This window comes from Pteronotus mesoamericanus, unplaced genomic scaffold (genome assembly GCF_021234165.1).
Source record: "Pteronotus mesoamericanus isolate MK-2021 breed Mesoamerican mustached bat unplaced genomic scaffold, CSHL_Meso_final scaffold_99, whole genome shotgun sequence".
Classification (NCBI taxonomy): domain Eukaryota; kingdom Metazoa; phylum Chordata; class Mammalia; order Chiroptera; family Mormoopidae; genus Pteronotus; species Pteronotus mesoamericanus.
In genome coordinates, this window is record NW_026555330.1 from 4216528 (window position 1) to 4243117 (window position 26590).

Genomic DNA, 26590 nt, shown 5'->3' on the forward strand with positions numbered 1-26590 from the left:
CCTATAATAGGCACTTAAAGTTTTGCTGAATGAATGCATAGGCTCCCTGAATTTTACACTTCCTTGTCGCCCCCACACTGTCTAGCACCACATACTGTAGACACTTAGTCAACCAGAGTGGGAGCCTGATTTCCCCACCAGCAGCCTAATTTAATAAAACAAAGCAGAACAAAAACCGCCCCCTCCTAAATTCCACCTCCACATCCCTTCCCACACCGTGCCATCGGTTGAATCCAGCAGGACGCAGGGAGTCTGACGCCCCCTCTGCTGGCCGGGCAGGCCCCCTCTGCTGGCTGGGCAGCCGAGCAAAGTAGGGAGCAGCCACCGGGGCAGGACAGCAGCATCTTGCGCCTTCTCCCCGTTCTTGCCTATTAAGGTAAGAGTCCTGGGAGGAGCGCGGGAGGGGCCGTGGGAGGGTCCCTGGAAAGTGGCCTCCGTGGCCAGTGCGCTCGTCAGGCGCCAGAGAACCACAGCCCCCAGCCGGAGATGCCCTGCAGCAAGTCCTGCCAGCTCCAGGGCAGCCTCAAGTCCTACTTTTCTCTCTATACCCTCCCTAGGCCACCTTCCTAGGTTTCCATCGCCACCGCGGCCGCGTCCTTATCCTCGACCACCATCGCAAGTCTCAAACAAGTCTGCACAGGGCGCTCATTAAGCGGGTCTCGGGTCTCCACTTAATAAAGTGGACGCTCTTTCCTTGCAGACGGTCGGATAACCACCGGGAGCGGGGCTCCTGTAGGGCACATAGCCGGGCATTGGGAGTAAGGAAGGCGGTCCCTGGTTCCGGGGCAGAGCCGGGACGTGCTCCCACTAACCACAACTGCACCCCAAGCCTCGCAGCCTCTTGGCTCGGGGTCCTCCTGGGGCCCTCCAACGCCCCCTGCCGGGCTCCCGCCTGCCCTCTGCAGACCCCGCCCTCCGCCCCACCCCCATAGACCCCGCCCCCGGTCCCTAGCGCTCCGCCCCCTCCTCTCTGGCTCCCGCGGCTCCCGGCACTGGATAGCTGGACTGGGGACTCGGGATCCCGCCGCTGGGGCCTCAGAATGGGGCGCTTCCGCGGGGGCCTGCGGTGCATCAAGTACCTGCTGCTCGGCTTCAACCTGCTCTTCTGGGTGAGACCCGGAGCTGAGAGGGCCGGGCAGGGAGGGGGCCGGGAGGCGACGCGCGGGTCCGGGGTCCCCAGGGCACTGATCGCTGCGGCGGTCCGAGCTGAGCGCCGGGAGAAGGCAGGGTGTTCCTAACGGCGGAGGTGAGAAAAAGACATGCAAAGAGGGAGAGGAGGGATGGAGAAGGAGAGAACGGAGAGAAATTGAGCAAGGAGAAATGGTGAGAAGGGGGAAGACACCGTGGGCTCTTCCCTTTGAGGAACCTCCCCGCCTGGGTTTTCATCTCACATCGGAGACTCCAGGTGCGGGGAGGCTGGCCTCTCCTCGCCTCTTGGGGGTGTCGGCTCCCCTCCAGCCGTGCACACACCCCCTTCTCGCTCGCTTTCCCTCTGGAGCCCGGGCCTGGCCAGCGCGTCAGGCGAGGAGACCCTCCCTGCACGGGGGCTGCCGGGGGTGGTGCCCCCGTGAGTCCACACACACTTGGATGGGGGCTGTGATGGCTTTGTGTCAGAAATTGGGGGTACTAGAGAAAATGGTATGGGCGGGGGGAAAAGGGTCGTCCTTTTCTTATTAGGGAAGGGTCTGGTTGGATGAGAAGAGGCGTGATGCTCTTCTCTGAAGGGGACTGGCAGAAGGGAGGGGCGGCAGCATCTCCCCCAACCCCCAACCCGCAGCCTCTGCTTCATACTAATCGTCCCAGGGATGATCTCATTCAACTTTGCATTGAATGAACGACATTCTCGGGATTAGTGGCCCACTGAGAGATAGGGCCCTGACCCCTGTCTCCTATATTATTGGGACAACACTAGGCTAGCCCATCCCTAGATCCCTAGGTACCCTATCTCAGGCCCTAAAGGGCTGTGGGACAAGGTCTGAAAATTGTCTTTGCACAGTCCCTCTTAGGCTTTCCTCAAGAGAATGTCAGCCAGTATAACCGCTCAGGTAGACCCAGAAGGAAAATAGAGGTCTTGCTTTGGGTGAGAAAGTTCTTATAGCCAGGAGGGAGCGGCAGGGGCCTGGGTGCTTGGAAACAACTGGGATGGAGGAGGGGGTGGTTGCCCTAACTGCTCTGGGGAGGTTGTCGTCCCGTGACTGCAGCTAATTAATTATTGAATGATGGGCTCTGCTCGTGTCTGCCAACCCATTAGCCCAGATGCCCGGATGACTCCAGCAACTCAAGCTCTCAGAGGCCAAGTTGCCGTCCTCAGCATCCTTTATCACATCATCAAGGTGTGAAGGGGGTTGCCCGAAGACAGCCCCTGAATTTTAAAAATACACATGGCTTTTGTACACCTGGGCACTTCCACCCAGCATACTGGGGTCGGGGGAGGTGGTATTTCTGAAGGCATCTATGCTGTGCTTTTGAATAGCCTGGCTTAATTGCAAAAGCTGTGCATTATGAGTGTCATGCTTCAGTGACACCCTTCACTCTCACTGCTTACAAATTCAAAAGGAGTTGTATGTGAGCCTGAGAAGGCTGGGTTCGGTGCCTGTTTGGTACCTGCCATTGTGCTAGCCTTTCCAGAGATAACAAGGAGGCATTACTGAATGCTTTCAATGTGTCAGGGACAGTGCTGTGCACACTGCATTCATTATTACACTTAATCCTCACCACACTCCTAATGCGCATACTATTATTATCCCCATTTTTACAGATGAGGAAACAGGCTCAAACAGGCTGGCTTGCCCAAGGTCACACAGCTAGTGAGCGGTGACTCAGACTCAGCCTACTTGCTGCTAAGCCCTGTGGTACATTATTACACTTCTAACCTGTGGTCCTCCAAGTGTGTTCCCTAGACCAGCAGCAGCAGCATCTCCTGGGAACTTGTGAGAAATATACATTCTCAACCCATTCCAGGGCTGCTGAATCAGAAATGCTGGGGGAGGGACCCAGTCAGCTATTTTAACAAGCCCTCCAGATAATTCCGATTCATGCTCTAGTTGGAGAGCTACTCTGTTGAACAATTATTAAGTAAGCATTATAAAGATAATTATACATATATAAATATAAATATAAATAAATATATGTGTAATTTACAAATATAAAGCACTGTTCTCTAAACTGCCAATGTATTTGAGGAAGTGAGACCAATGCCTATAGAACAACAACAAACAAAACAGGCAGTATGAAATCAAGTGACAAATTTCACACTTCTGACCATAAATTCAGTAAGGGAAGTAGGAAGAAAACAATGTTTGCATACCCAGTGGAGTTAGCTAGCACTTTTCATTTGTATGATCTAATGAAGGAGATTAGCAAAAGGTCCACAGCAGCAGTAAGGAGTCTCCTGAAGAAGGGGACGTCTAAGCTGAACCAAGGGGCTGGAGGAGCTAGTGGACAAAGACAAGGGGCGACACTGCCCGCCAGCAGCGGAACAGCACACGGGTGCGTGTGGCCACCGCCTGACGCAGGGATCAGGCTTGAGCACAGAAATCCCGAGCAAGAGGTGCTTGAGCAACTTATTTTGACTTCTGGTCCTCTGTTTTCTCATCTGTACAATGAGGATAATAGAGTTGTTGAGAGGATTAAAAGGAAATAGGGAAAGTATCTGAGCTCACCTTCCTATGAGCCTACTACACAGTAAGTGCTCAGAAAGTGTTACCACTGAGTGTCTGGCACGTAGGAAGCATTCAGTAAAAGTTAGCTCTTTTTCCCTAATCCCCTAATGCTGGAATAGTGCATGTTTGCCAAGTGACCTGCAGCTTGTCTTCATTTCAGGATAACTATACATTAGCTTCTTAATCTGTATTTGTGGATTTTCCCCACTAGAATTTAGAGCACTCTGAGAGCAGGAATTTTTTGTTGTTGTTGTTCTGTTCACGGCTATTTGTCTAGAAATGTGCCCAGCAGACAGGAGGCACTCAATAAAATGTCTGCGGAATGAGTACGCCAATGTGCAGGTTAGAGCACTTGGAACAAATGGCCTTCCCAGTTTGCACAGATAATCAATTCTCAGCTTGATCTTGAGGGCTGAGACCTTCCCTTCCTGCTTATTACCCACTGATTTGTTCTGTGTTTGCACAGATTAAGCCCATGAGGGGAATATGGGGCCTTCCTGTCTCCCAAATCCCAGGGGGAGGGGTCCAGGGGTCTCAGAACAGCAGCCGTCCCAGCCAACTCTCCCACCTCTATACCTGCACGGCCAAAGGGAAAGGGGCGAGCTGAAACAGGCCCCTCATGATTTAGGGGAAAATGATTGTTTGGGATAAATTACCTAGATATCTACCTCCACTGTAACAGAGGGAACCCTATTCCAGAAAAGCCCCACCCTGGTTTCTGAAGTTGTTTTTTCCTGGTTAGAGGGCTTCATGGGAAGTTTGGGGAAGGGGCACAGGGTGGGGAACAGTTTCCCAGGATGGACAGGCTTTAGCTGTGACTTCAGTGTAATGTTTACACACACCCTCGGATGCTGTGCACCTGCCCTTCTGAGGTATCTGGTCCCCCACCCTGTAACAGCACTCCCTTCCTGTCAGGAACTCACCAGAAGGCAGGCACCGAGGCGGGGTGGGGTGTGTTTTGCGATCTGCAGTTTGACAAATGGATATGCAACCTCCTCCTGGCAGGTTGGTTTACGTTTCCTTAGGCTGTGCTCCTGATTTTATAAACATTCACCGAGCTCCTGCCAGGGCCCGCACAGCACTCCCTGGCCCAGGGCCACTGGCTGGATGCTCTGCTGAATTTTACAAAAGTCAAGCCTAGCCATGAACCTCCCCTAAGCTAATTTCTGTTATCATGGTTGGTATCGAACCTGAAAGAAACCTTTCCCAACATCTGCCAGGTCTAAATTCGGACACTACAATCAGATGGCATAGCATATTCCTATGCCTTTCGCTGAAATCACCTTTATATTTTTCCTCCGTTGCATAGCAATGGAAATAACACACCACAGTCCACCAAGCCACAGATGTTGGTTTAAAGAAAAACCTAGGCACTGTTTATCCCTTGGTTTATTGTTGTATACTTAGCGTTTTCCTATCATTGTGCTGTGTGTTCGAACTCCTCAGGGTTACCCACCAACAGGAAGCAGGACTGTTCATTGTTGAAAGTCAAATGCCATATATGGCTTGTTTGAAGTTGCTTTCTTTCCTTCTTCCCATGATTAATGCAGCTTCGGGGTTTCGCTCAGTGATGTCCGACAGGTGCTTTTAGGAAAGACGGCGTCACGTGGTCTGAGGAGTGAAAGACGGTTGAGTCTCCTGAAGCTTACAGAGGCTGCTTCCTCCCCTTCCCCACACTTCTTTCAGACAGTAACTTCAGAGCTCCTACCTGTAAGAAAGACCGATTTAAAAAAATACCTGAAGGAAGTATTCTTTGGGGTCCACCCAGAAGCTAGACCACCTGGGAAGGCGGATCAGAATTTCCTCGGCCTTGTTGCAGGACAGTCCTTATTCCTCATTTCTGTCAAGGTGGGGAGAGCGTGGCAGTGGCCAAGTCTCCCCTAATGTGGGCAAGAGGGCCCAGTGTCGGGAGGGACAAGGACTCGCTGATAGGGCCCGCTCTGCAAAGGCTAGAGCTTTAGTTCCAGTCGTCTGGTACTAGACCCGAGGCAGGTCGAAACAGGTGGCAAATCATATTGAGGAATTCAGAGCCTGGAAGGCGGACACTGGCAGCACACTGCCTGGGGTTGTTCCTTGCTGTACTATTCACTAACGAGGGGGCTCGGTTAGAAAGTTGTTCAGTCTCTGAGCCTCAGTTTTCTCACCCATAAAATGGACATGATCAAGTACCAACAACAATCTATGGTCCTTGTGCAGATAAGATGAGTAAATATATTTAAAGTAGCAAATATGGTCTATATGCAGAGTAAAGACTCAACATAAGATATTAGTGGTAGTCATATTTAAACACTGGAAGTACAAGTGGGAAAGCAGACTCAAGAATCCAAGACATTCATAAAGGTAAAGAGAGCTGGGAAACAGGTATCCCAGGTTTAAGCAACCAAACTAAGTGGCAAGAGTCCTGTAGCGTAACAAGGATATGGAGTCGGAAGGAGAGGTTCCATCCTCAGCAATTGGTCACTCAACAAACACGTGCGAACCTCCTACTATGTGCCCGCCCCCCTCCCAAGGCTGCGGCATTCAAAAATGGCTAAGACACAGCCCCTGATCTTGAGACATGTGTGCCTTTATCCCTGTAAAGTCTTTGCTCCATGAGGGCAGGGAGTATCCCTCCGCACCGAGAGGCAGCTCAGCTGTCACTGGCAAGGCTCCCCCCAGCCAGGTTGTGTGCACTGACCCAGCACAAGAACTGTGTTTGTCCCCTGCCCTACCTCCGTGTTGCCATTGGGGAAGCCAGAGGGTGGGACAGCTTCGGTGGTCAGTGTTGCTCAACCTCTAATGTGCATACGGATCACTTTGGGATCTTGTTCAAATATATGCTCTGATTCTGTAGGTCTGCATTTCTCACAAGGCCCCATGGCACTGCTGGTCTAGGGAACACACTCTGAGACCACTGGCTGAAGTGTGTCCTGAAGAGGCCCCAGACCCACCGGTGGCTCCCGTTTCTGAATGACACAGGCAGTGCCCTTCCTCTTAGCCTGCTCACCTAACCTTCCCTTAATTCCAGTTACCACTTTGCCATTATTAATTTAAGACTTTATTTTTTACATTAAAACGCGATGGTTTCTAGAATTACCAGGAGGCCACCTGTCTATTGTCCTTTGCATTTCACTGTGCTATTCTAGAGCGTTACCTATGCAGTATCTTTGGGTCTCCAACCATGTGTGACAAAAGAGAATATAACCTCCAACCACCACCTTAAAATTGACAATTAATATCACAACAGGGCTGTTCTCCTAAGGCAAGTGACGCTGTGCTGACCACTGAGGTAGCGCCTGTCTTAGTCCCTGAGGAATTAAAGAGAGGGAACTGAGAAAGAGGCGGTAAGATGAGAATATCAGATAGGTTGACAGCACATCTTACAGATGAGTAGGGAGGAGCACCTTGGCCTGCCTTCTTCGGCCTCTTTGGATTTAATTGGGAACAAAATTAATAATACTAATAAAATACATATGATGTTTTAGTTTACAAAGTCCTTTCATATGCATTAGCCCATTTGATCATGAATCACAACCACCCTGTGAAATAATATAATTATTCCCATTTTATAGATGTGGAAGCTGAAAGTCAGGCATAGTAGGTGGTGTGTCTGAGACCAAAGAGTTAGAGAGAAGCAAAGCCAGGATTCACACCTAGGTCTTCTGCTTTTCTTTTTTTAATCCTTACCTGAGGATGTTTCTATTGATGTTCTCCTTTTTTTAGAGAGGGAAACATCGATGTCAGAGAGAAAAATCTATCGGTTGTCTCCTGATGCACCCCAACCAGGGATCAAACCCACAACCTAGGTATGTGCCCTGACTGGGGATTGAACCTGTAACCTTTTGGTGTATGGGACGATGCTCCAGTCAACTGAGCCACCCAGCCAGGGCCAGGTCTTCTGATTTTAAACCCAGTGTTCTTTTTGCTGTGTTAACTTATGAGGGCATGGGGAATATAAGGTATGAGAAATGCTACCAGCTTGGGAAACATGAAATCTCTGGCCAGGCACACTATACCCAGTGTTGGATTTAGACCCGATGTGTTCCAGAAACTCAGGTGTGAAGGAACACATAAAACACTCCCGATCAGTTTAAGGCCAAAGAAAAACAAGATGGGAATTGAGAAAGAATATGTATCGAGAAACATAATTTCATTAGCAAACACTTGAAGATGAATAGTTACAGTTATACTAATATAATCTTTGAGCTGGCAGCTTTCCTAAGCACATTTTGTATCTTTAATCCTTACAGTGACCCTCAGTTGTTTTCATCCCCAGGGAGACTTGCCCTGAGACACAGAGCCAGCCAGTGACAGAGCCAGGCTTCTGTGTGTGGCCCCAGAGTCTGCCGTTCTAACCACTCCAAGCTGCAGACTAATGGGGAGAGAAGGCTGAAGCGCTGGTGAGCATGTGAATTCTATACCTGCACTCTCCAAAAAGTCGCTATGCTATGAATCACATGAGGCTATTGAAATGAATTAGTATTCAAAGAAATTTAATATTCAGCTCCTAAGTCACACTAGTCACATTTCATGTGCTCAGTAACCTTTGGTGGCTAGTGGCTACAGGACTGGGCAGCACAGAGAGAGAAACTTATGTTTACATCATTGAAGAAAGTTCTATGGGATGGCTTTTGCCTAAATATAGTTGTTTTTTCTCTCATAAATTATTTTTTCCCTGTTTTTCTCTTATTGGGCATTGTAAAAACTGTAAAACCAAAGAGAGAGGGGGAGCATACTTTCTGGAGAGAGGCACTGGCATAGCTAGAAGGTTTAGAAAACTCAAGGAATTTCAGCTATCACGGAAAGAGTGTAGACCTAACACCAAAATTAGTAGAGGAAGGCAACAAGGGCTAAGTTATTAGTGTCGTGGGAGTGGTGTTTCCTCTCTCGGGCAGGGTTAAGTTTCAGTTTGAATGTAACATTAGCGAACCTACCAGCATAACGACACTAAGTACCAGGCACTCACTGTTCTGAGTGTGCAACGTGAACTCATTTAATCTCCGGGAGAGGCACTGTTATTACCTCCTCTTTGCAGTGAGGAAGCTGAGGGTGAGAGGGCTCCAGTGACTTGCCCAAGATTGCAGACTAGTAATGGCAGGGCCTGATTCAGACGCAGGAGAGTTGGAGCCCTGTGTTGGTCCGCTCCGGCCACTCACCGCCCCAGTGCTGTCTGTGTGGGTGTTTGTTAATATCCCAAGGGCGCAGCACTCAGCCTGAACACTCAGAGGGGGTAAAATTTGCTAGAAGAGCAGTTAGCAAATATTCCAAAGTGTGTGCCAAGCCCTATCCTCCCCATCATAAGGGGGAATGGGTAAAAGTCAGCGAATAAACCAGAGAATCGGGTAGGGCTGGCAAAGCCCCCAGTGGGGCAGCAACAGGGGCCTTGGAAGCTGCTGCCACTCCTCCAGGAAGCCCACCTTGCTCTCACTGTGCGCACTTGACTCTGTCCCCTGTAAATGGCCTGACACTCCCTGCCTTTGTGACCACAATGATTTGTGAGAAAATTGCTGTTAAGAAAAATCTCCTTGAAACACCAAGCTAGACTTCCATGATTTTTACTGGATTCCATCCAAGCTAACGTTTTAATAAACAAAGTGTTTTGGTTTCTTTCAATCTAACCTGAGATCGACTGAAACACTTTTTTTCTCCCATTGTCCTTCTGTGATAACTAAAATGGGTGATGATCCTTGTAACTGATTGATATTTAAGAATCTTGTTTATCTGCTCAAGAGTCTTTCTCTCAGGCTGCCTTGAAAGATATTAGGCTATTAAATAAGTATTGTTCAGTGTCCTGTCTTTGTTGACATAAAGCTCGGTGCAGAAGAGATGCCATGGTAGCCAGTGTCGCCCTCAGGTAAGTGTTTACCAAGGGGGTGAGCCCGGGGTAAGAGCCAGCTGGACGCAGCCATGAGGAAGTCCTGGAAACGCAGAAAAGGCCATTACTGTCCTGCTGGAGCTCGTCCCCTGGGTGAGGGAAGGCAGGCATCGGGTTTGAGTCACCTGGGTAACTTGGTGGGTTAGATTTTCGTCCTCTGTGTGTTTGCTCTTCACTTGATGAGGCCGCCTGCTCCCTGGAGTTGTAGATGTAGGGCAGGACATTTATTTTGCTCTACAAAGGAAACTATACAGCTATCATTTTTTCTCTTCATTCTTGCTGATCTCTCCTCTCCAGCTGCTGTCCCTAGATTTCTTTAGAGCAAAGGCATCATGTATAACGATGGAATAAATACAATAGGCTTCCCAGTATTTATTTTTAAGTTATCTGCTTTGTCATTCCCAGCAAGCTTTACATCAGCTTAGTTTCCTCCCCGCCGCCCCCCTTGGTATAGCCCCAGAACCCCTTCTCTGCCCCCTGGCAATGTCACCTGATCCACGCAGACCAGCAGTTGCCAACCTTTTTGGCACCAGGGACCAGTTTCGTGGAAGACAGTTTTTCCACAGACCGGGGTGCGGGGGATGGTTTGGGGATGATTCAAGCGCATTACATTCAAGCTCAGCTCCTGCTGCGCGGCCGGCTTCCTAACAGGCCCGGACTGGTACCCGTCCGCAGCCCGGAGGTTGGGGACCCCCGTTTATAACAACCTGAACAGAAGACGTCCATTCAGCACAAATGTATAGCCCGAGGTTCTCTCCGGGATTCAGGGAACACTCTCGATTCTGTCGTGGTTCCAAGCGCTGACCCCTCCCATCAGTGAAGCAGGAATTGATTTATAAATAGATCCTTATCTGAAGGAAGTCTTTCAGAAATTTCTGAGTATGAGCTTGTCCCTAGGAAATTACTAGGAGGAAAATCTTAGGGGAATCAGAAACGGGTGTCCAACCAGGGCACTTGCAGCTCACAGCCACCTCCTGACACACTGCCCGGCCCTGCCCGGCCCTGCCCCCAGGCCCCCCTCACCTGATCCAGGGCTGAGACGAGGGCGGCCGGGCTCCTCGCAGGTGGTTTGGCACGGGTGTCCCATGGCATCCGGCTCCTATGTTTCTTGACAAAATCCTTGATTTTAAGAACATGCCGTCGGAATCCTCGCCTTGCTTTCACAGCCCACGAGGAAGTGTTGGGAGCTGGCTTTCCTCTTTGAGAAAATTAGTATCATCTTCCCAAGCAAATGCACCCCTCCCCTAAGCCTGCTAAGCGGATGAGGCTGCACTCCCCCGTGGCGTCATAAAGTGGCATGCCTCCCAGCAGGACCTGGGAGTGCTCGCCGCACCACGCCACCTAGGAGGGCGATTGCCACCGATGCTCGCGTTAGCGGAAAAGCTTTTAGTGGAAACTGCAGGGGTGAAGTGTCATTTCCAACTGTGTGTGACTTCATCCCAAAGAAGAGAATGCAAATGACTGCATCGTGTATACACACGGCATTCACCCAAGAATTACAGTATCGACTTTGTTCATTCTTTCGTCTGGGTGCGGTGTGTGTGCTGCTATGATTGCATTACATGTTCGCATGCTTCTGCCTGTGGAAGGCGTGCATAGATTTACTCTCTGTGTCCATGTATGATGCGAAGCACACATCCTCACAGGCTCAGAAAACACGGAACTGATACTGCATACTCTAGTTTTGTTTTGTGTTTCCGTGGGAAAGTGTTAGTTTGCTTAGTATATTCAACAGTGTGTTCCCACAGCCTTCTGAGGTGGCTGCACAGTGTTTCTCAGATGCAAATGAATTTGAAACACTACTTTATAAGGTACCCCCTTGAAGCGCTGGGAGGGAGGTTGTTAGAATCGCTTCTGTCAGCCTGTCTTAGGTCCAACTGCCATAAATAAAATAAATACCATTCATTGGGTACCTTAAACAACAGGAATTTATTTCTCCTAGTCCTGGAGGCTTCCAGTCCAAGATCCAGGTGCTGGCTGGTGTGGTTCCTAGTGACAGCTCTCTTCCTGGCTCCCAGATGGCTGCCTTCTCGTGTGTCAGATGGAGAGGGAGGGAGGGAACGATGGGGAGGGGGGAGAGAGAAAGAAATATAAGAGCACTGATCCCGTCTTGCGGGATCCACCATCATGAACTCATCTAAACCTAACCATCTCCCAAAAGCCCCATCTCCGAATACCCTCTCCTTGGGGGTTAGGACTGAAATGTATGAACTTGAAGGGCGAAGCGCCCCATGGCTCACTTGGCGGAGGTCTGGCGGGAGCCTGCTCTACGAGGTGGCGGCGGGGCAGCTGCTTAGGACACAGCGGCACAGGTCCTGTCTCTGCCCTCATGCGGCTCAGGACTTAATTTTTAAAAATTACAGAAATATTTAAATAGAAACACTTACAGGAGGCATGAGGGAAGGTACATACCTGAGCCAGGTAGGCTTCCCAGGGGAAGTGACATCCGAGCTGAGGGCTCTGCGTGGGTGTGAGCGAGGTGGGCTGCGAGGAAAGCGCTCTAAGCTGGAGCAGAGGCCCAGAGTGGGAGAAAGGACCGGAAGTGTGTGGCTAGAGCATCTCAGGACAATTAATTGCGTCTCCCTTTGAGGTAAAAGCAAGTGTTTTCTGAGAACTTTCTCCAGTGATGCTTTTTACCCAAAGGGGAGCTTTCAGCTGGGCTTAGTCATCAGAGAGCAGAGGAGCAGGCGTTTGCTCTTTGTGAGCAGCTCTGGTCAGCCTCCCTGAGGGCAGGTGCCTGGGGTTGGTGGAGGTGAGGGAGCTGGACTAACAGGAGGTCTGGGGAGTAATGTTTGCATTTTTGCATCTTTGAACTGCCTTCCCTCCGACTTAGTCCCATCTGAAGAACCGTGCTTGTGATTTATGAAACTTTTTTAAGCGAAAAATATATGTCTTTAAGATAGATCATTTCATCAGCAATTGCAGGAAAATATAAATAGAGTACAATAAAATAAAACCGAAATCCATTAACAAGCTCTGCTTCTTGCTAAATGATTTATTTCTGCTTTCTTTCTTTCTTTCTTTCTTTTGCTTGCTTTCTTTCTTTTTTATTTCTAAAAAGAGGGGAAGAGAGGGAGAAAGGGAGAGAAGCATCTGGCCTGCAACCCAGGCGTGTGTCCTGACTGGGAGTCAAACTAGCAACTTTTTAGTTCGCAGGCCAGCGCGCAATCCATTGAGCCACACCAGCCAGGGCAGGTAGCCATTTCTTAAAGGAAACTTCTTGTCCACCAGTTTGCTTTAAATGCTTTCTAATCAACTCTACATCCTTTTTTCTACTACTTTAGTTCTATAACACAAACTGTCTTCTCTAAAAACATATGCTTACAATTTGCAACTCATATAAAGTTAGCTACTGAAATAACTCGCCCATAGAAATGCATAATGTAATTGTATCTAGTGAGTCCCTATCTAATGATATGGATTTATATGTCATTGTCCCTTTCACTGCTATGTTTTCATCCTTTCTGTTCTATTTTACTTCTTTCCTGTTTATAAATATTGGGCACAGTTTTGCCCTCAAAATCCTGTTTGATCACGTTCTCTGAGAGCCTAATGCACAACAGGTGCTCAGAAAAGAAATGACGACACAGAGAATGAGATCTGATACCTTCTCAAGGGCCGGTTCTGTGACTGGATTCTTACCTGCAGGGTTAGTGTCCCTCCGGGCCACCCAGGGAGGGTCAGCTTCTCCATGAGCACCTGAGATCCTCTGGAGAAGAACTGGGCCTTCCTTAACTATGAATCCTTGGCTCCCAGTTCACAACAGATGCTCAATAAATGTTATTAAGTGATTAACGCCCAAGTCCAACGCATGCTGCTGTTTGAAAAAGTCCATTCCTAGAAAAACAATATTTTGGTGCTCATTACCAAAAGGAAGCATGGGGTAGAGGCTAGAGGGCTTCGATCTAGAAAGGTTAAAGTTTAAGAGTTGAGAAGGCTGCAAGCTTCACTCAGTTCATTCAATGAACCTTCTTTCCCAGGATATAGGACACACAGAGAAATGGGACTCAATGACACTGGACTTGTTCACCTTGTTCTTAACTGGGCTGGACTTGGTGTGAGTCTTTTTCAAACAATTTCTAGTAGAGCAACCAAAGTCCAATGAACAGAGAGTAATTCAAGAGACTTAGAGGCACCGCGAGTTAAAAAGGACTGTGTTGGCTACGTGTCTCTGTTGATGCCACTTTCCAGAGCAGTGATCACTGTTGTCACAAGCAGCCTTGGGCCTGGCCGGGTCCGCCCCCAGTGTCCAGGCCACAGCGAGCAGCTGCAGGCGGGAGGATTCCCTCCACACAGTGATGACGTTCGGCTAAGCCACAGTTTCCTTGACTTAGGAGGAAACCCGTGTGGTTTGGGGTTGCGGGGGCGTGGATAAGCAAAGTGCAGATATTTTCTCATTGTCCCGTGGCTTTAAATTGCAACCTCTCTTTTAATTTTCCATTATGCATCAAACACATCTGTGCCAGCAGTGGGCAAATGTGTTCCATCTGGGAGAATGAGCCAGACAGCTATAAATTAGAGTTTGTGTACAGAGATGCCAAAAATGTGGCCACATGGTAGGGTGTCCCTGGGACCAGTCACCTCCTCCACAGTCTGCTTGGTGGCTGCAGGCCTTGGCCTGACGCCTCTGTCAATAGATCTCACTTTGTATTTGGAAACTGTCTTTCCATCAAGTTGCCACAGTGGCAGGAGGGCAGGGATGCCTCTGAAGCTCTGCTGCACACACCCGCCCTGGGCAGGCTCCGGCGCCCCTCGATGGCGCCTTCCCAAGGGCATCACTGTCTTTCCCGCATCAAAAACAGTAATGACCTTGAAGCTGATTTCTTCCCAAACTCAGGCATGACCCAAGGAAACTCTCCCCACTTTGTCTTGATTGAACAACTACCATATCATGCTTTTTTTTTTTTTTTTAATCCTCACCCAGGGACTTTTTTCATTGCTTTTAGAAAGAGGAAGGAAGAGAGAAAGGGGAGAAAGATCAATGCAAGAGAGAAGTATTGATTGGTTGCCTCCTGTATGCACCCAGACTGGAGATGGAATTGCAACCTAGGCATGTGCCCCAACTGGGAATCGAACCCGCAACCTTTCCATTACAGGATGATACTCCAGCCAACTGAGCCACACCAGCCAGGGCCCATATCATGCATTTAAAAATAATTTTTAAATTTATAAGAGTAATGTATACTTAATGCAGAAAACTTAGAAAATACAGCAAAAAAGGAAAAGTCACCTGTAATCCCACCCTTCAGAGATAAATGTTGTCAATGTTTTAGCATGATTTCTTTCACCATTTTTCCATGCCATGCTACCCTTTTTTAAAAATGAAAAAAACTCTTCAAGCTGGTTGCACCCAGCTCCAGCAGCCGTCCCTCTCACATTATCCAATTAGTGCTTTCCTCTGAGTGCTGGAAACATTTAGTTATTCCACATTAGAGGCTCCAGCTGGTAGAACTCTGCCCCTGCAGCTCCTAGCTGAGGTCATGCCGCGCTTCTGAAGGGCCTGGCCACGCGGGGAATTGGCCTTGTGGGGACAGAGGGTGAAGGGTAAAGTCCTCGTATAATTCCTGCCAGGTAACCCGAAAGGGTAGCACCAGGTCTTACAAATAGCCCCACAGATAGAAGGCCCCAGTGTATGAAGGACTGTGCCGGCCCCTGACTTTGATATTATTTTTTCCTATTAAATATCGACGTCACTGACTATGCCCTTCTGTCTTCCTGCTGGGGCAGCGGGGCCTCTACCCTGTGTGCCTGGCAATAGGCCAGGGCAGCCCAACACTAACCAGAGGGGTGGGCAGAACCGGGGGACTATTTCTGCATCTTCGCTTGCTTTCCCCGTCCCTTGAGTCCCGAAGGTGCCCAGTGAACGTCAGTGGATTGATCGATATGATGAAATTCGAGATGGGTGTTTGTGGACAGAGAGGATGCTGGGGCTGGAGCCTGCTGGCAGGCAGTTGCGACAGTCCTGTGGTGGCGGAAAAGGACTCCCAGCCTTGGTGCGCAGCCTCACGCAGCCCTCAGAGTGGCCGAGGGGAAGCAGGCGATCGATCGACCGCTGCCAGCCTGCCCGGCCGCTGCCCCCACCCCCTGCCCCTCGGCCTCCCATGAGCCGCACTGCGCACAGACCATACTTCTTCAGAAAATTATTTTTTCCTTTCTTACTTTCCATGGAAACTCAAAATAGCAACCCAAAAAAAAAAAAAAAAAAAAGTCACGCGGCCTCCCTGCCTGCGAAACCATCCCCAGGCAGTGCAGGGACCATGGCGGCCCCCGGGGAGCGGGAGGCTTCCGGATGCCTCTGAAACAGCTCTGTCGCTGGGCACTGCCCGGCGCACTCGTGCGGTGTGGGCAGGTCTGCGGTCGGTGTGTTTGCTTCCAGCTGAGAAAGGCGGGTGTCCCCCAGGTCTTGGAGTTCATCTTGCTCTTGGTGACCCAGCGTCTGAAACACCGTCCCGTGCACTGCGGTATTGGTCAGAAGGTCCAAAGTGCCCTGTAGGGGCAGAAGGGCAGGGCGCAGATGCCTTCCAGGGGACTTCACGGGAAAGTTCTTTCTGAGATGCCTCCCACGCTGCACAGGGCTGTGCATGCCCATAACCCAGGGCAGCCGGCCTAATGCGGGACACTCTGCGTTTGGCATCGGGAAACTCACGTTCTAAGGTCACGTCAGGGACCTGGGGGCTCCAAGCGCCTGGTGTCACCCGCAGTACCCCCACCCCCAGCAGTGAAATGGGAAGGATGCGGCCTCCCAGCCCAGTGTCCCGTCCGCCGGGCTGCACACTCGCCTTCCCTTCGTAAAGCTCTGGCGTTGCCTTTTCAGCTGGCAGGGTCGTCTGTCATCGCTTTCGGACTATGGTTTCGGTTCGGCGGCACCATGAAGGATTTCTCCTCGGAGGACAAGTCCCCAGAGTACTTCTACGTGGGTGAGTGACACCAGCTTCCCTTAGCTTTCCCCGAGGCTGGGTGCAGGCCTGTCCCGGGGCTGCTGGGGAGAGGGTGAGAAGGGACGAGGGAAAGGAAGGGGGAGGAGCCTGGGCCCCTGAAGACCCCCATCCCACCCGACTGCGCTGGGGCATGGGTCCCGGCGGGGGATGGCCCTGCCACCCTTCCCTGCCCGCCCCTCGCACGCTTCGTCCCAAGGAAGACGAGTGCGGGAGACTGGCGCAAGGTCCTTCTTTCAGCCACTTGAAGACAAGAAGCCCAGAATGTGACTAGAATTTGTTCCCAAAGAATTAGGAACACCCTCCTCCCCGCGGCCCCCCCCCGCCCCCCGCCTCCAATGAGGTGGGCACGCCCTAGTGGGTCATTCACTCTCCCGTCTGGGCTGCCCGGGCCCTGCAGTGTATCAGGGAAGCCGAATTCAATGAAGAGACAGCTCAGGGTTCGGAGGAGCCAACCGCAGTCCCTCTGTGACCCGGGGACTGCGGAGGACAGGGGTGGGAGGACAGACAGAGGAGGGCAGGGCTGCCGGGGACAGAGGCCTCGGTGGGGGAGGGGCCACGGCCTACCTCCCTCCAGCTGCGCACCAGGCTGCGGGCTGCGGAGTGGGGTGTAGCCTCCCATTCTGGGACGGCGACTGAAGCCGGGCCCGAGCGCCTCCTCTCAGGTTCAGAGCCCCCTCTCCGTCTGCTTCTAGTCCTGCTCTGCGGCCGGTTCTCATCCTGCAGTTAAGTGCACCTGGACTCTAGATTTCAAAACGCCCAAGACCACAGTCAGTACAGGTCATGGCCCTATGTGACCAGCTGGTTTTAGATCCACCCCGGCCATAAGTATACACTTCAGTTTCTTGTGGGGCCCTCTCTGCTTGGGGCGAAGCAGGATTCTGCAGATTGCTTGCTCCAAACCCCAAGAAGAGCAGAGCTATTTCCCGGGAGGGACCACTGTCTAGGCCCCACTGAGAGCCTGGGGCATCCTCCCAAGGGCCACTCCCAGCTGGGTTACCCCCTCCTCCTGACATCTCCCCACCCTGTTCCCTCCTGTAACAGAAAGCCCACTAAAAGATGGATAACAACAAGGAACCCCATGTTTCATCAAATCTTGGATGCCGTCTTTTGTAAACACCCACGTATTGTAAGTTCCACTGAGAAAAGAAGAAATGCTGCCACTTTAACTAAAATACCATAAAATACGCATCCTAATTTCAGAAATGTTCAAATGTAAAACTGGTGAAATGTGGCATAAGGAGTGTGGAGGTGGGGAGTCTCCAGATTTAGCTCAGGGTTCAACAGTCACCAAGGACCCAGGTGTTTGTCATGTTTCTACATGCCACCTGCGGGCCAACCTCAAACCCGCCCCCTCAGGATTACAAGATAGCTGCTGTGGCTCCAGCCATCGTATCCTCACACAGCAGCATCCAAAAGAGAAAAAAAGGAAGGCTCACCTCATGTGGCCCTTTTTAGGAATGAATAAAGCCTTTGTCAGGAGTCCCCAGGAGACTCCCCCGTGCAGTCTGTTGGCCAGAACTGCACTGTGTCTTCATACCTAGACTGTCATGGCCAAGAAGAGAATTACTATGCCTGCCTCTGACTAACCAGGAGTCACCCTGGGCCTGGAAAGGAGCCCAGGCTCCCCACAGAGCGTCTGACACTAGACGCCATGCCCCAGGTAACAAAAATCAGGGTTTTGTTACGAGGAAGAAGCAGAGGACTCTGCCACCCTATTTAACCCTGAAATGCTCTTCTTCTCCACCCACGCAGTTTCCAGGTGGTACCCACCCTTCCACCCCAAGTCTCACATGCATATATAGCGTATTCTTTCTCCCTTGAGGAACTCCTGGCTCTGAAAACTGCCTCAGAAGCGTTCCCTGTCCCAGGGCAGACCCCAAGTGCCCCCTGACAAAGCTCTGCCTGTCCTCCGCTGGCCCCATCCCCAGGAAGCTTCAAGCTCACCCCAGGGACACACAGGAGCAGTTGGGGGCGGGCAGAAGGAATGTGTCTTCCCTCATTTTGCTGACATTCCAGGACCTGCTTGTTTCATCACTTTTCCTGCAATGTCTAATTCCATTTTAGTACAGTCACACTCGTTGCCCACTGGGTTAACCACAGCAAAGTTAATCCAGTTTTCATAGGACTCATGCCTCTCCAGATATATGTATATGATATATACAATAATCGGTAGCAGACAAGAACCCCCAGCATGTGTTAAGTGCCCATGAGTGGTGCAGACTCAGCCACTGAGCTGAGCATGAAAGGGAGCACTGCCGGCTGGCGGGACAAGCCTCAGGGCGGAGGGGCGCTTGTGTGGCACCTGGGAGGGCGGAGCAGTTCCGGGGGGCCTGAGTCAGGGAGAGCCGGGTGAGGACTCTGGATCAGCCACTGGCAAGTCAATGGCAGGCAGCTCCCATCCCGCCCTCATCTGTGGCAGGTCTGGCTGATTGTTCAGGATGCTCTGCTGGGGGAGTCCTCTTAACCACTCCTCCCAACCATGCACAACGTCATTCTCCCTCCCTGCTAGACTTCAGTTACTTGAGGTCCTAATACGAGGTCAGTCCCAATAAAACCACAGCAGTCCTTCGCTCCTAAAATTCAGGCATGTTGGCATTCAGGATATTAGCATTCAGCCTGTCTGCTCTTTGGGGCTGTTTATCTTGCAGTCCTCAAGTGTGACCCTCAAGACTTTCCACCAAAAGCTGAGTTTTGCCCTCAGATACACAGGGAAGAGTCCACCTCAGTTAGAACCAAAGCTTGGGAAGCATCTACCCATTCGGTTGCAGCCAGACATTCTCCTTGGGGTTGTTAGATAACTGTCTAACATCAGCCACCGCACCGCCAGGCTTAAGGCTGGAAGACTGAAATCTCTGTAATGTGATTTCTCAGCTTGAACTGGAAATGTGCAGCCACAGTAAAGAAAACCCATTTCAAAAGACCATGAAGTCCTGGATTATGTGGGAAACATAGGAGAAGCTGTCTCCCTCTCAATGGTAAAAAAAATGTCTGGCTATCTAAAAATCTCTCCATGGTTATTTTAATTTTGGAATTTCATAAAATATTTGGTTTTATGCAAGCGTGGTTATGCATTCAAGCAGGGGTGCCTCTATTCTTTCCATCTTTTTTGTAGACTCCTCTGTTTGGGAAAAAATAGAACCTCCCCATGGGTGCATCAGCCAGCATCTAGCCTCCTGGGCTCTGCGGCCACACAAAAAAAGTATGAGAGCCCTCGACTTGGCCCATGTAACCTGCCTTGTATTTGAAGAGACTCGCAGGTGTAACAATTTAAATTATAATAGAAACTACTGTGTGACTAAATGCCAGCGAAGTGGCATTTGCACAGGGGGCATCAGGATCATTCTAAACTGGAAGCAACGAGGAGCTGTGTTAGGTTAGAAAGACCAGACGGCAATCGGTGGAGAAGACAAGGAATGAGGACCGCACAGGTTATAGGGCAAGACGGCACACGGTGACCGCAGGACAGAGATGAGCAAGCCCGGCCCGGGCGGAGGGCCCTTCGTGGAGTGTAAAGGGGTGGGGCATGGTGGGGGTAAGATTACAGGTGTGGGGAGGGACGGACGGCAAGTACAGAGGGCTTTGAATGTTCGGGTCAGTTAATGTGGCAAGCAGTAGAAGACTGATTTAGGGTTGGGGGGGCGTGATCTCACTGCAATCTTAAAGAGATTCTCTGGCAGCAACGGGATGAGAGGGGAGCAACAGGACAGAAAAGAGCAATCTGGATTGGATAGAAGAGGGCAAGGCGGAGATAAATGGTGGTGGAAGGAGACTCGACTTGGGGTGGTGAACACACAATACAATATACACATGATGTGTTATGGAATTGTGCACCTGAAACCTATACAATTTTATTAACCAATGTCACCCCAGTAAATTCACTAAAAAAGAAAAGAGAGCAAACTTGACCGTTGATGTAGTCAGACATAGGGCATTACCCATGATGGCTGCATAGGAATTGTGATGAAAGGAACAGAAGACAAAAAACCTTATTAAACAATATTCTCAAACATCATTAAATTCAGGGACAAAAGAATCAAAACAACAAATGATATCAGTAATAGAAACAAAGCCAGAAGTGACAAGTCATGGTTTTTAGATAAGAGCCTGGGGTGCAGAAATAAGGGGTCCTGCTCAGTCCGAGAGAGAGGGCAGGTGTGTGAACGGGGTGGAAGCCCTCAGCCGGCCCGGGGCGCAACCTCCGTCTGCGGTGCTCCGGAAGCAATGTGCTGAAAGCACTACCACAGGCATGCATTTTGGGTCCAGCGTAAGAAAACCTTTCTGACAATTTAATAAATCAAAGAAGCCAAGCAGCCCTCCACAGGTGAAAGGGAACTCACCTCTACAACGGTATTCAACATACCCCTAACAGGGCAAAATCTCAGTGGGGCGTGTGTCCATTCAGGAGGGTCCTGTGTTGAGTGGGGTCAACCAGCTCTAGACAATCATTCTGATCCTATTTTCTAACCTAAAGCAACATGAACCGCTCGGGGTGCAAGACACTTCCTGTCTTTCTGGACTTACCTTTAGGACTCGTTTCATTGCAAGTCACAGAGACGTGACTCAAACCGTCTTAAGCAAAACAGGAATTTCTTGACTCACATAGCTGAAAAGTCCAGGATTGGCACTGTTCTCGGGGACGCAAGTGATGTAATTGGACCCAGTGTGTCTCCATCTCTGAGCTCTGCTTTCCTTTGGCTCTGTTCTGGGTAGGTTTCCTCTACACGCAATAAAACGGCTGCCTGCAGCTCCGGGCACCATCTCCCGGGCAGCTCTGGCAACAAAAGTGCAACCCAAGTCCTGAGCCGCCTCCCTCTTGTTGGCAGTCTTGGGTGCTCATTCCCAAGCCAATCATTGTGGCCAGCTGGTCAGGATGGGCTCAGCTGAAGCCTGGGCTTCACCCCTGCCTCGGAGCTGGGGCCGTTCGGACCCCTCAGACCACAGGGACTGAGAGTCACAGGGGTTGGTTCCTCTGATGGAGAAGAGGAAGTAAACTCGGTGGGAAAACAACAGTCTGCACAGCAGGCCTGAGTCCCTCTTGCTTGTGCTTGGTGGCATTTGCACAGGGGGCATCAGGATCATTCTAAATTGGAAGCAACGAGGGGGCAAGATGTGGTTTTGCCCACCCTCAGTCCTGGCTTGTCAGCCACGCCTCCCCTCTGCGAGTCAGCCTTAAGTGGCTGGTGGTGAAGGCACCTGTGGTCTATGTGCCAAGTTCGAGGCTGTGGGTTATCACAGAATGTTAGCACCAGGCCGAGTAAGGAGCCTAGAGGCCAGACAGGGAGGCAACAGGGGGCTGGGCATCAGCGGTGGTTCCCCGGCCCCGCGGGTGGGGGTGGGGGGAGGTGGGGGGAGGTGGGGGGAGGTGGGGGGAGGTGGGAGGAGGTGCTCAGCCTGCAGCCCGGGTCTGCTGATGCCCAGGCCTGTGCCTGTTCCCAGGAACTCAGAGACCTTTTCTCCACTTCGCATACTTCTTATAAAGAAATCGAGCAGTATACATGTGCATAAAAATTGTTATTTCTTTCCTCCATAAACAATTTTCCAAATAGGAAAGATACCTGCTCTGTAGCGATAAAGCAAGAAGAAAAATACGCCAGGACACAATTTACGGCCTTGAGGAGCAAACGGCGTGAGGTTACAGGACTTTTAAAAAGAAGCAGGCCCAGTTTGGGGAACCTCACTCCACGTCCCTGGGTGCCGTTCACTGATCTGCGTATTTTCTTTTCAGAATAGGTTCCAGAACAATCAACCCATTAAACCCTTATCGTGCCTTTCGTTAAAGAGTGTTTGTGGACAGGTTTGGCCCAAGCAAGTGGCTCTTAAAGAAATAGGGCCTCCGGGCCAAGTCCTGTCTGGGAGAGAGACTTAGGGAAGACAAGAGGTTCAGCCCCCTGCTTCTGGGCAGAAAACTGCCACACATTGTAGAAGAAACCTTCCATCTTTGGGGGGATGCTTTCCTTTCTGGATCCTTGGTTCTTCCTTTTTGCTGACGCAGAGAAGGTCCTTTCTTGAGACAAAGACCTGGGCATGACTTCACCCCGCCGGGGACAGGCTTACTGGCTCCAGCGTGAGGGGAGTCAGGAATGAGGACAGGGAGCGGGGCGGTTAGACAGACTGCGCCTGCTGCCTCCCCTCAAGGACCGTGCGCCAGGCCGAGGCCGAGGCCTGTGGCCAGTCTGTGTCCCCCGGTTGCTGACGCCGGGAGAGGAGAACCTGGCGAGGGTGGAGTTGGCAGCACGAGAGACTCGAGTGACCTGGTGTTCCCTAGACCGTCTCCACTTCCGTCCTTTGGTGAACTCCTGGGAGGAGCCCCGAGCGTCCTCTGAATTCCACCAACCTGCCCCTCTGGCTTCCTGCTACCATCCGGGTCTGGGGCTGCCTCCTGGAGGGACAGGCCCCTCAGGGGTCATCTCCCCAGGGGTGCTTCTGGGGAGCGGTGCCCCGAGCCCTTGGCAGGCTGGAAAGCATGAAGTCATGTCTAGCAGGCGACGTGAGCAGGTTATTCCATGGAGGGGTTGCCCACACAAACAGCAGCCGCCTGGCTCTGCAGGGTCCCCGGCTGGCGAGCTGCCTCTCCCTGTGGAATCCAGAGCCGCGGACCCTGGCTCACACTGTGGCTGGATGTCATGCGCAAGGAAGGCGTTCCAGGGCTGCGTGTGTAGGGACTGGCTTGCCTTTGTAAACGCTCTCACTCTGGTGATGTGATTTCTTTTTTTACTTCTGGGTTTTCAGTCGTACCCGAGAGTCGTGGTAGCCGCATCACAGAGACGGGCCGTAGCCTACGTTGTTGGGACAACACCTCCAAAGCATTTTTACAAGAACTTAGAGTAGGTCATTATGGACATATTGCAGATAACAAAACTGAGGAGTAAGAGGTTTACCCAGAGCCACAGTTGGCAGGCCTAGACTTCTGGCTCCCAGCTCTGTGCTTGTACAAGAACACCCACAAATCATCAAGGGTAGACCCCGCTCAAGCACTTTTTTCCTGCCACTTACCAATTGCAAAAGTAACAGATTTTGTGCTGAGAGAGTCGCCGTCCTTTGGGGCCCCTATGGAAAGTGCGGCACGGGAGGGAGGGCGTGCACTGTGCAGTCCCCGCCTGGCGCAGGTCCAGCCTTGCCCGCCACTTGCTGTGCCGTCTGAGGGAAATCACCTAACTTCTCTGTGTCCCAGACCCCACAGCTGGGAAATACGAATCCTTCTCCAAACCTCACAGGGCAATGGGAGCAGGAGATGATTTAACATACGGCTGTGCTCAAGCGGAGTACCTGCTGTGTAACGAGCCCTGGATAAATACTTGCTGTGGTTATTGCTGCAAAGAGGCAGGCTGAGGAGAGAGTCGCCCGGCAGGACGCATGAGCGAACAGGAGATGGAAGGCTACAGGAGGGTGTTAGAAGCCAGGCAGTCAGAACGAGGGAGTGGCTGATACCCCTGCTTGTCTTCTTGGGTGGCAGGTTCCTGTCAGCTGCACTGTCCAGAGGCTGCGCAGAGCAGGCTGAGTCACAGGAAGTGGCGGTGGTTACACTTTGTGTTGAATGACTCAATAAGTGATGGCTGTTGTTGTTTGGGAGAGAGAACCCAAGACCTTACCTTCCCCATAAACTAAGTCCCATCTAATACTCTAGACACACGTATAATTAATTATGTGCATCCTGGGCAAGCTGGGGGGCAAGGGGAGGGAGAGCTGCAGAGGCATAGGAAAATATTTTTAGGGGAAAAATAGTCATTAGCCGGGTATGTAAATTAATCTGCTGCCACAAAGCCACTGCAGCTGATGACCATGCCATCCACTAACCAGTCACTAAAAGAGGGAAGCCTTTTGCCACTGAGTCGATACAGACAAGGCTTTGAGGAGGCTGCTGCGTCTTTTGGTGTTAACTCAAAAGATGCTTCTAACCTGAAAAGAAGCATCTGAAGCCTATGAAACAAGTGATAGAATTGTCAGGGAATTTCTGGTAGCCTGTCACCGGGGATCACTGGCATCCCAAGGCCCAGCTGTAATAAAAATGCAGTTTCAAAGTGGTTTCTCTTTTTTCAAGTCAAGGGAAGTAGGACTCAGAAAGCGTGGGGGGTTGGGAACTAGGTCAGACACTTGTCACACTGGCTGCTGTAGGAGGGAGAGGGCCGCACAGAAACCGTCTTGGAATTAAAATGTGACGCTCAGTTAGTGTGTTCTTTCAACAGCTATTTGGGGGGTCCGATCAGAAAAAGTGAAGGCCTCCTTAGAAGCCACAGTGGTGTGCGGAGGCTTTTATCTAGATTTGGGAACTGGATTCAGCAGGCCCAGGGACTTTGCTGCTTGTTGGGTTTCTTCTGATTTTCCCTTCAGCTCCGACAAGCAGGGCTCGTTGGCACTGGGCTGAGGCATGCACCCCAAATACACACTGAGTTTCGCAAAGGAGAGGCTTCAGGGACTGGAGCTGCTGGGCCGTTTCAGGAGCAGTTGTAGGGTGTGTGGCTGTGCATTTTGGGGCGCTGATAGCCTAAGCATGGCATAGCGTACAAGCCAGGGCATGCGCTTGGGGAGCTCCTTATTTCGAAGGGGAAGGGATTGCTGCCCGAGGGGCCAAGCGTGCTTATTCCCAGTGGGGAGCACCCTGGCCTCCTCAGGAACACCCCTCCTCCCTATATTCGACTCTCCAGGGCCTTTCTCATCTATCTACTTGACCTTGGGAGAGTCTAGCCCTGTGGTGGCTTCTTGGATATCCACTGGGATGTTTTCCCAACATGTATCACTAAGCCACCGTGAGTGATGGCAGACAGCCCATCCAGAACTTGAGGTCTGATTTGCTCTCTCTTAATCCTCACATGCCACAACACTGGTTTAGATTTCTGCCATGTGCTGGGCATATTCTAGGTAGGATGATAAGAAGGTTTGTTTGTGCCCTTAACATCTACAGAGAAAGACGTATATGAGAACCTGCAAATGCACCAAATGGAAAAGAGCAGGCTGGGTTAGTCCCCCGTGAATCCCCACGTGGCCGGAGTGCAGGATGGCTAAGGACCCAGAGGGGCAGGTCCCTATACTGTGGCCACAAGCAGAGTCTGTGGACTGTGTTTTGTAGCGGTGGGGAGGCAAAGAACGTTGTAAGCAGGAAGTCGTTCCGATAAGGTGGTCCACCCATGAGACATTCTGCGAGGGGGCTGACTGCGTAGGGTGGCGTGTGGCCGCCCTGCAGCCCATTTCGGTGCCGTGGGAACCGGGCTGCAGGCCTGTGCGTCCTGCTGGGAGCCTTCTTGCTTCCCTGACCTCATTAGTAAAACAGAAATATAACACTTGCCTTTGGGGCTGTTTTGAGGAGCCAAGAGATGACAGCAATAAAAGAGCTTTGCAAACTAAATTTTTTAAAACAATAAGGTATTTAGGCAGTGGGCCAACAGTAGTATTACTTAAATATCGAATCATTTCATTCCCACATCCATTCCCCATGAAATTGTTCTTTTAGAGGAGGGGAGACGGGAGGAAGTGGCAGAGCCAGCAGGGCTAGAAATAAATGAATACTTGCCTCAGGAGTGCAGAACCCAGGGCTTCCCCAGCCAGGAGAGGCTCAGAGCAGGAAGCAGCGCAGCCTGGCCCCCGCGCCCTGTCAGGGTACAGATCCGATCTGCCCGCAAACCACTGGGGCACCCAGCGGGGCCCCCGGAGGTGCCCTACAGGCCAGGCTTGGGTGTCCCCGCAGAGGTGGCACCCAGCTCCCCGCCCTGCTGTGACTGGGAGTGGTTTCCAGATGACTCATATGACTAAAATGCAAAAAAATAAAATAGAGGTGATTGGCATTTTTCTAAGCAAGTCAAGTGCCAGGCCTTGTATTGTGTTCTAACTTATCTCAGGATCAGAGGAGGAAATAAGGAAAGACTTGGCTTAACTTCTCTTGAAACAAGAACATTTCTGCCCTTTTCTTTCTGTGTGGGTTCCTGTGGCTTGACTTCAGCAGGAGGAGAAATCCCCCCCCCCCGCCCCGCCCCCAACGAAGGCTGCTGTTAGTGTTGGAGAGGCCAGACAGCGCAATGGCTGTGGGCTGGCTGTAAGGCAGAGGGATATTTTCATCCCAGCTCTATGAGCTTGGGCAAACGGTTTAACCTTTTAAACAGTTCCCCTGTCTGAAAGAAAAATGAAGATAATAATGGTACCTGCTT

General features: G+C 51.0%; 1 protein-coding gene across 1 annotated transcript in view; it reads left to right on the forward strand.

Annotated features, from left to right (window-relative positions):
* The first annotated feature begins 991 nt into the window (after positions 1-991).
* Positions 992-26590, forward strand: part of TSPAN2 (tetraspanin 2) — a 39729-nt gene continuing 14130 nt past the window's right edge. Inside the window, exons 1-2 of the mRNA XM_054564804.1 lie at positions 992-1109; positions 16331-16433. Coding sequence (XP_054420779.1) covers positions 1041-1109; positions 16331-16433 — 172 coding nt within the window. The 5' untranslated portion in view covers positions 992-1040. The remainder of the gene's footprint in view (positions 1110-16330; positions 16434-26590) is intronic.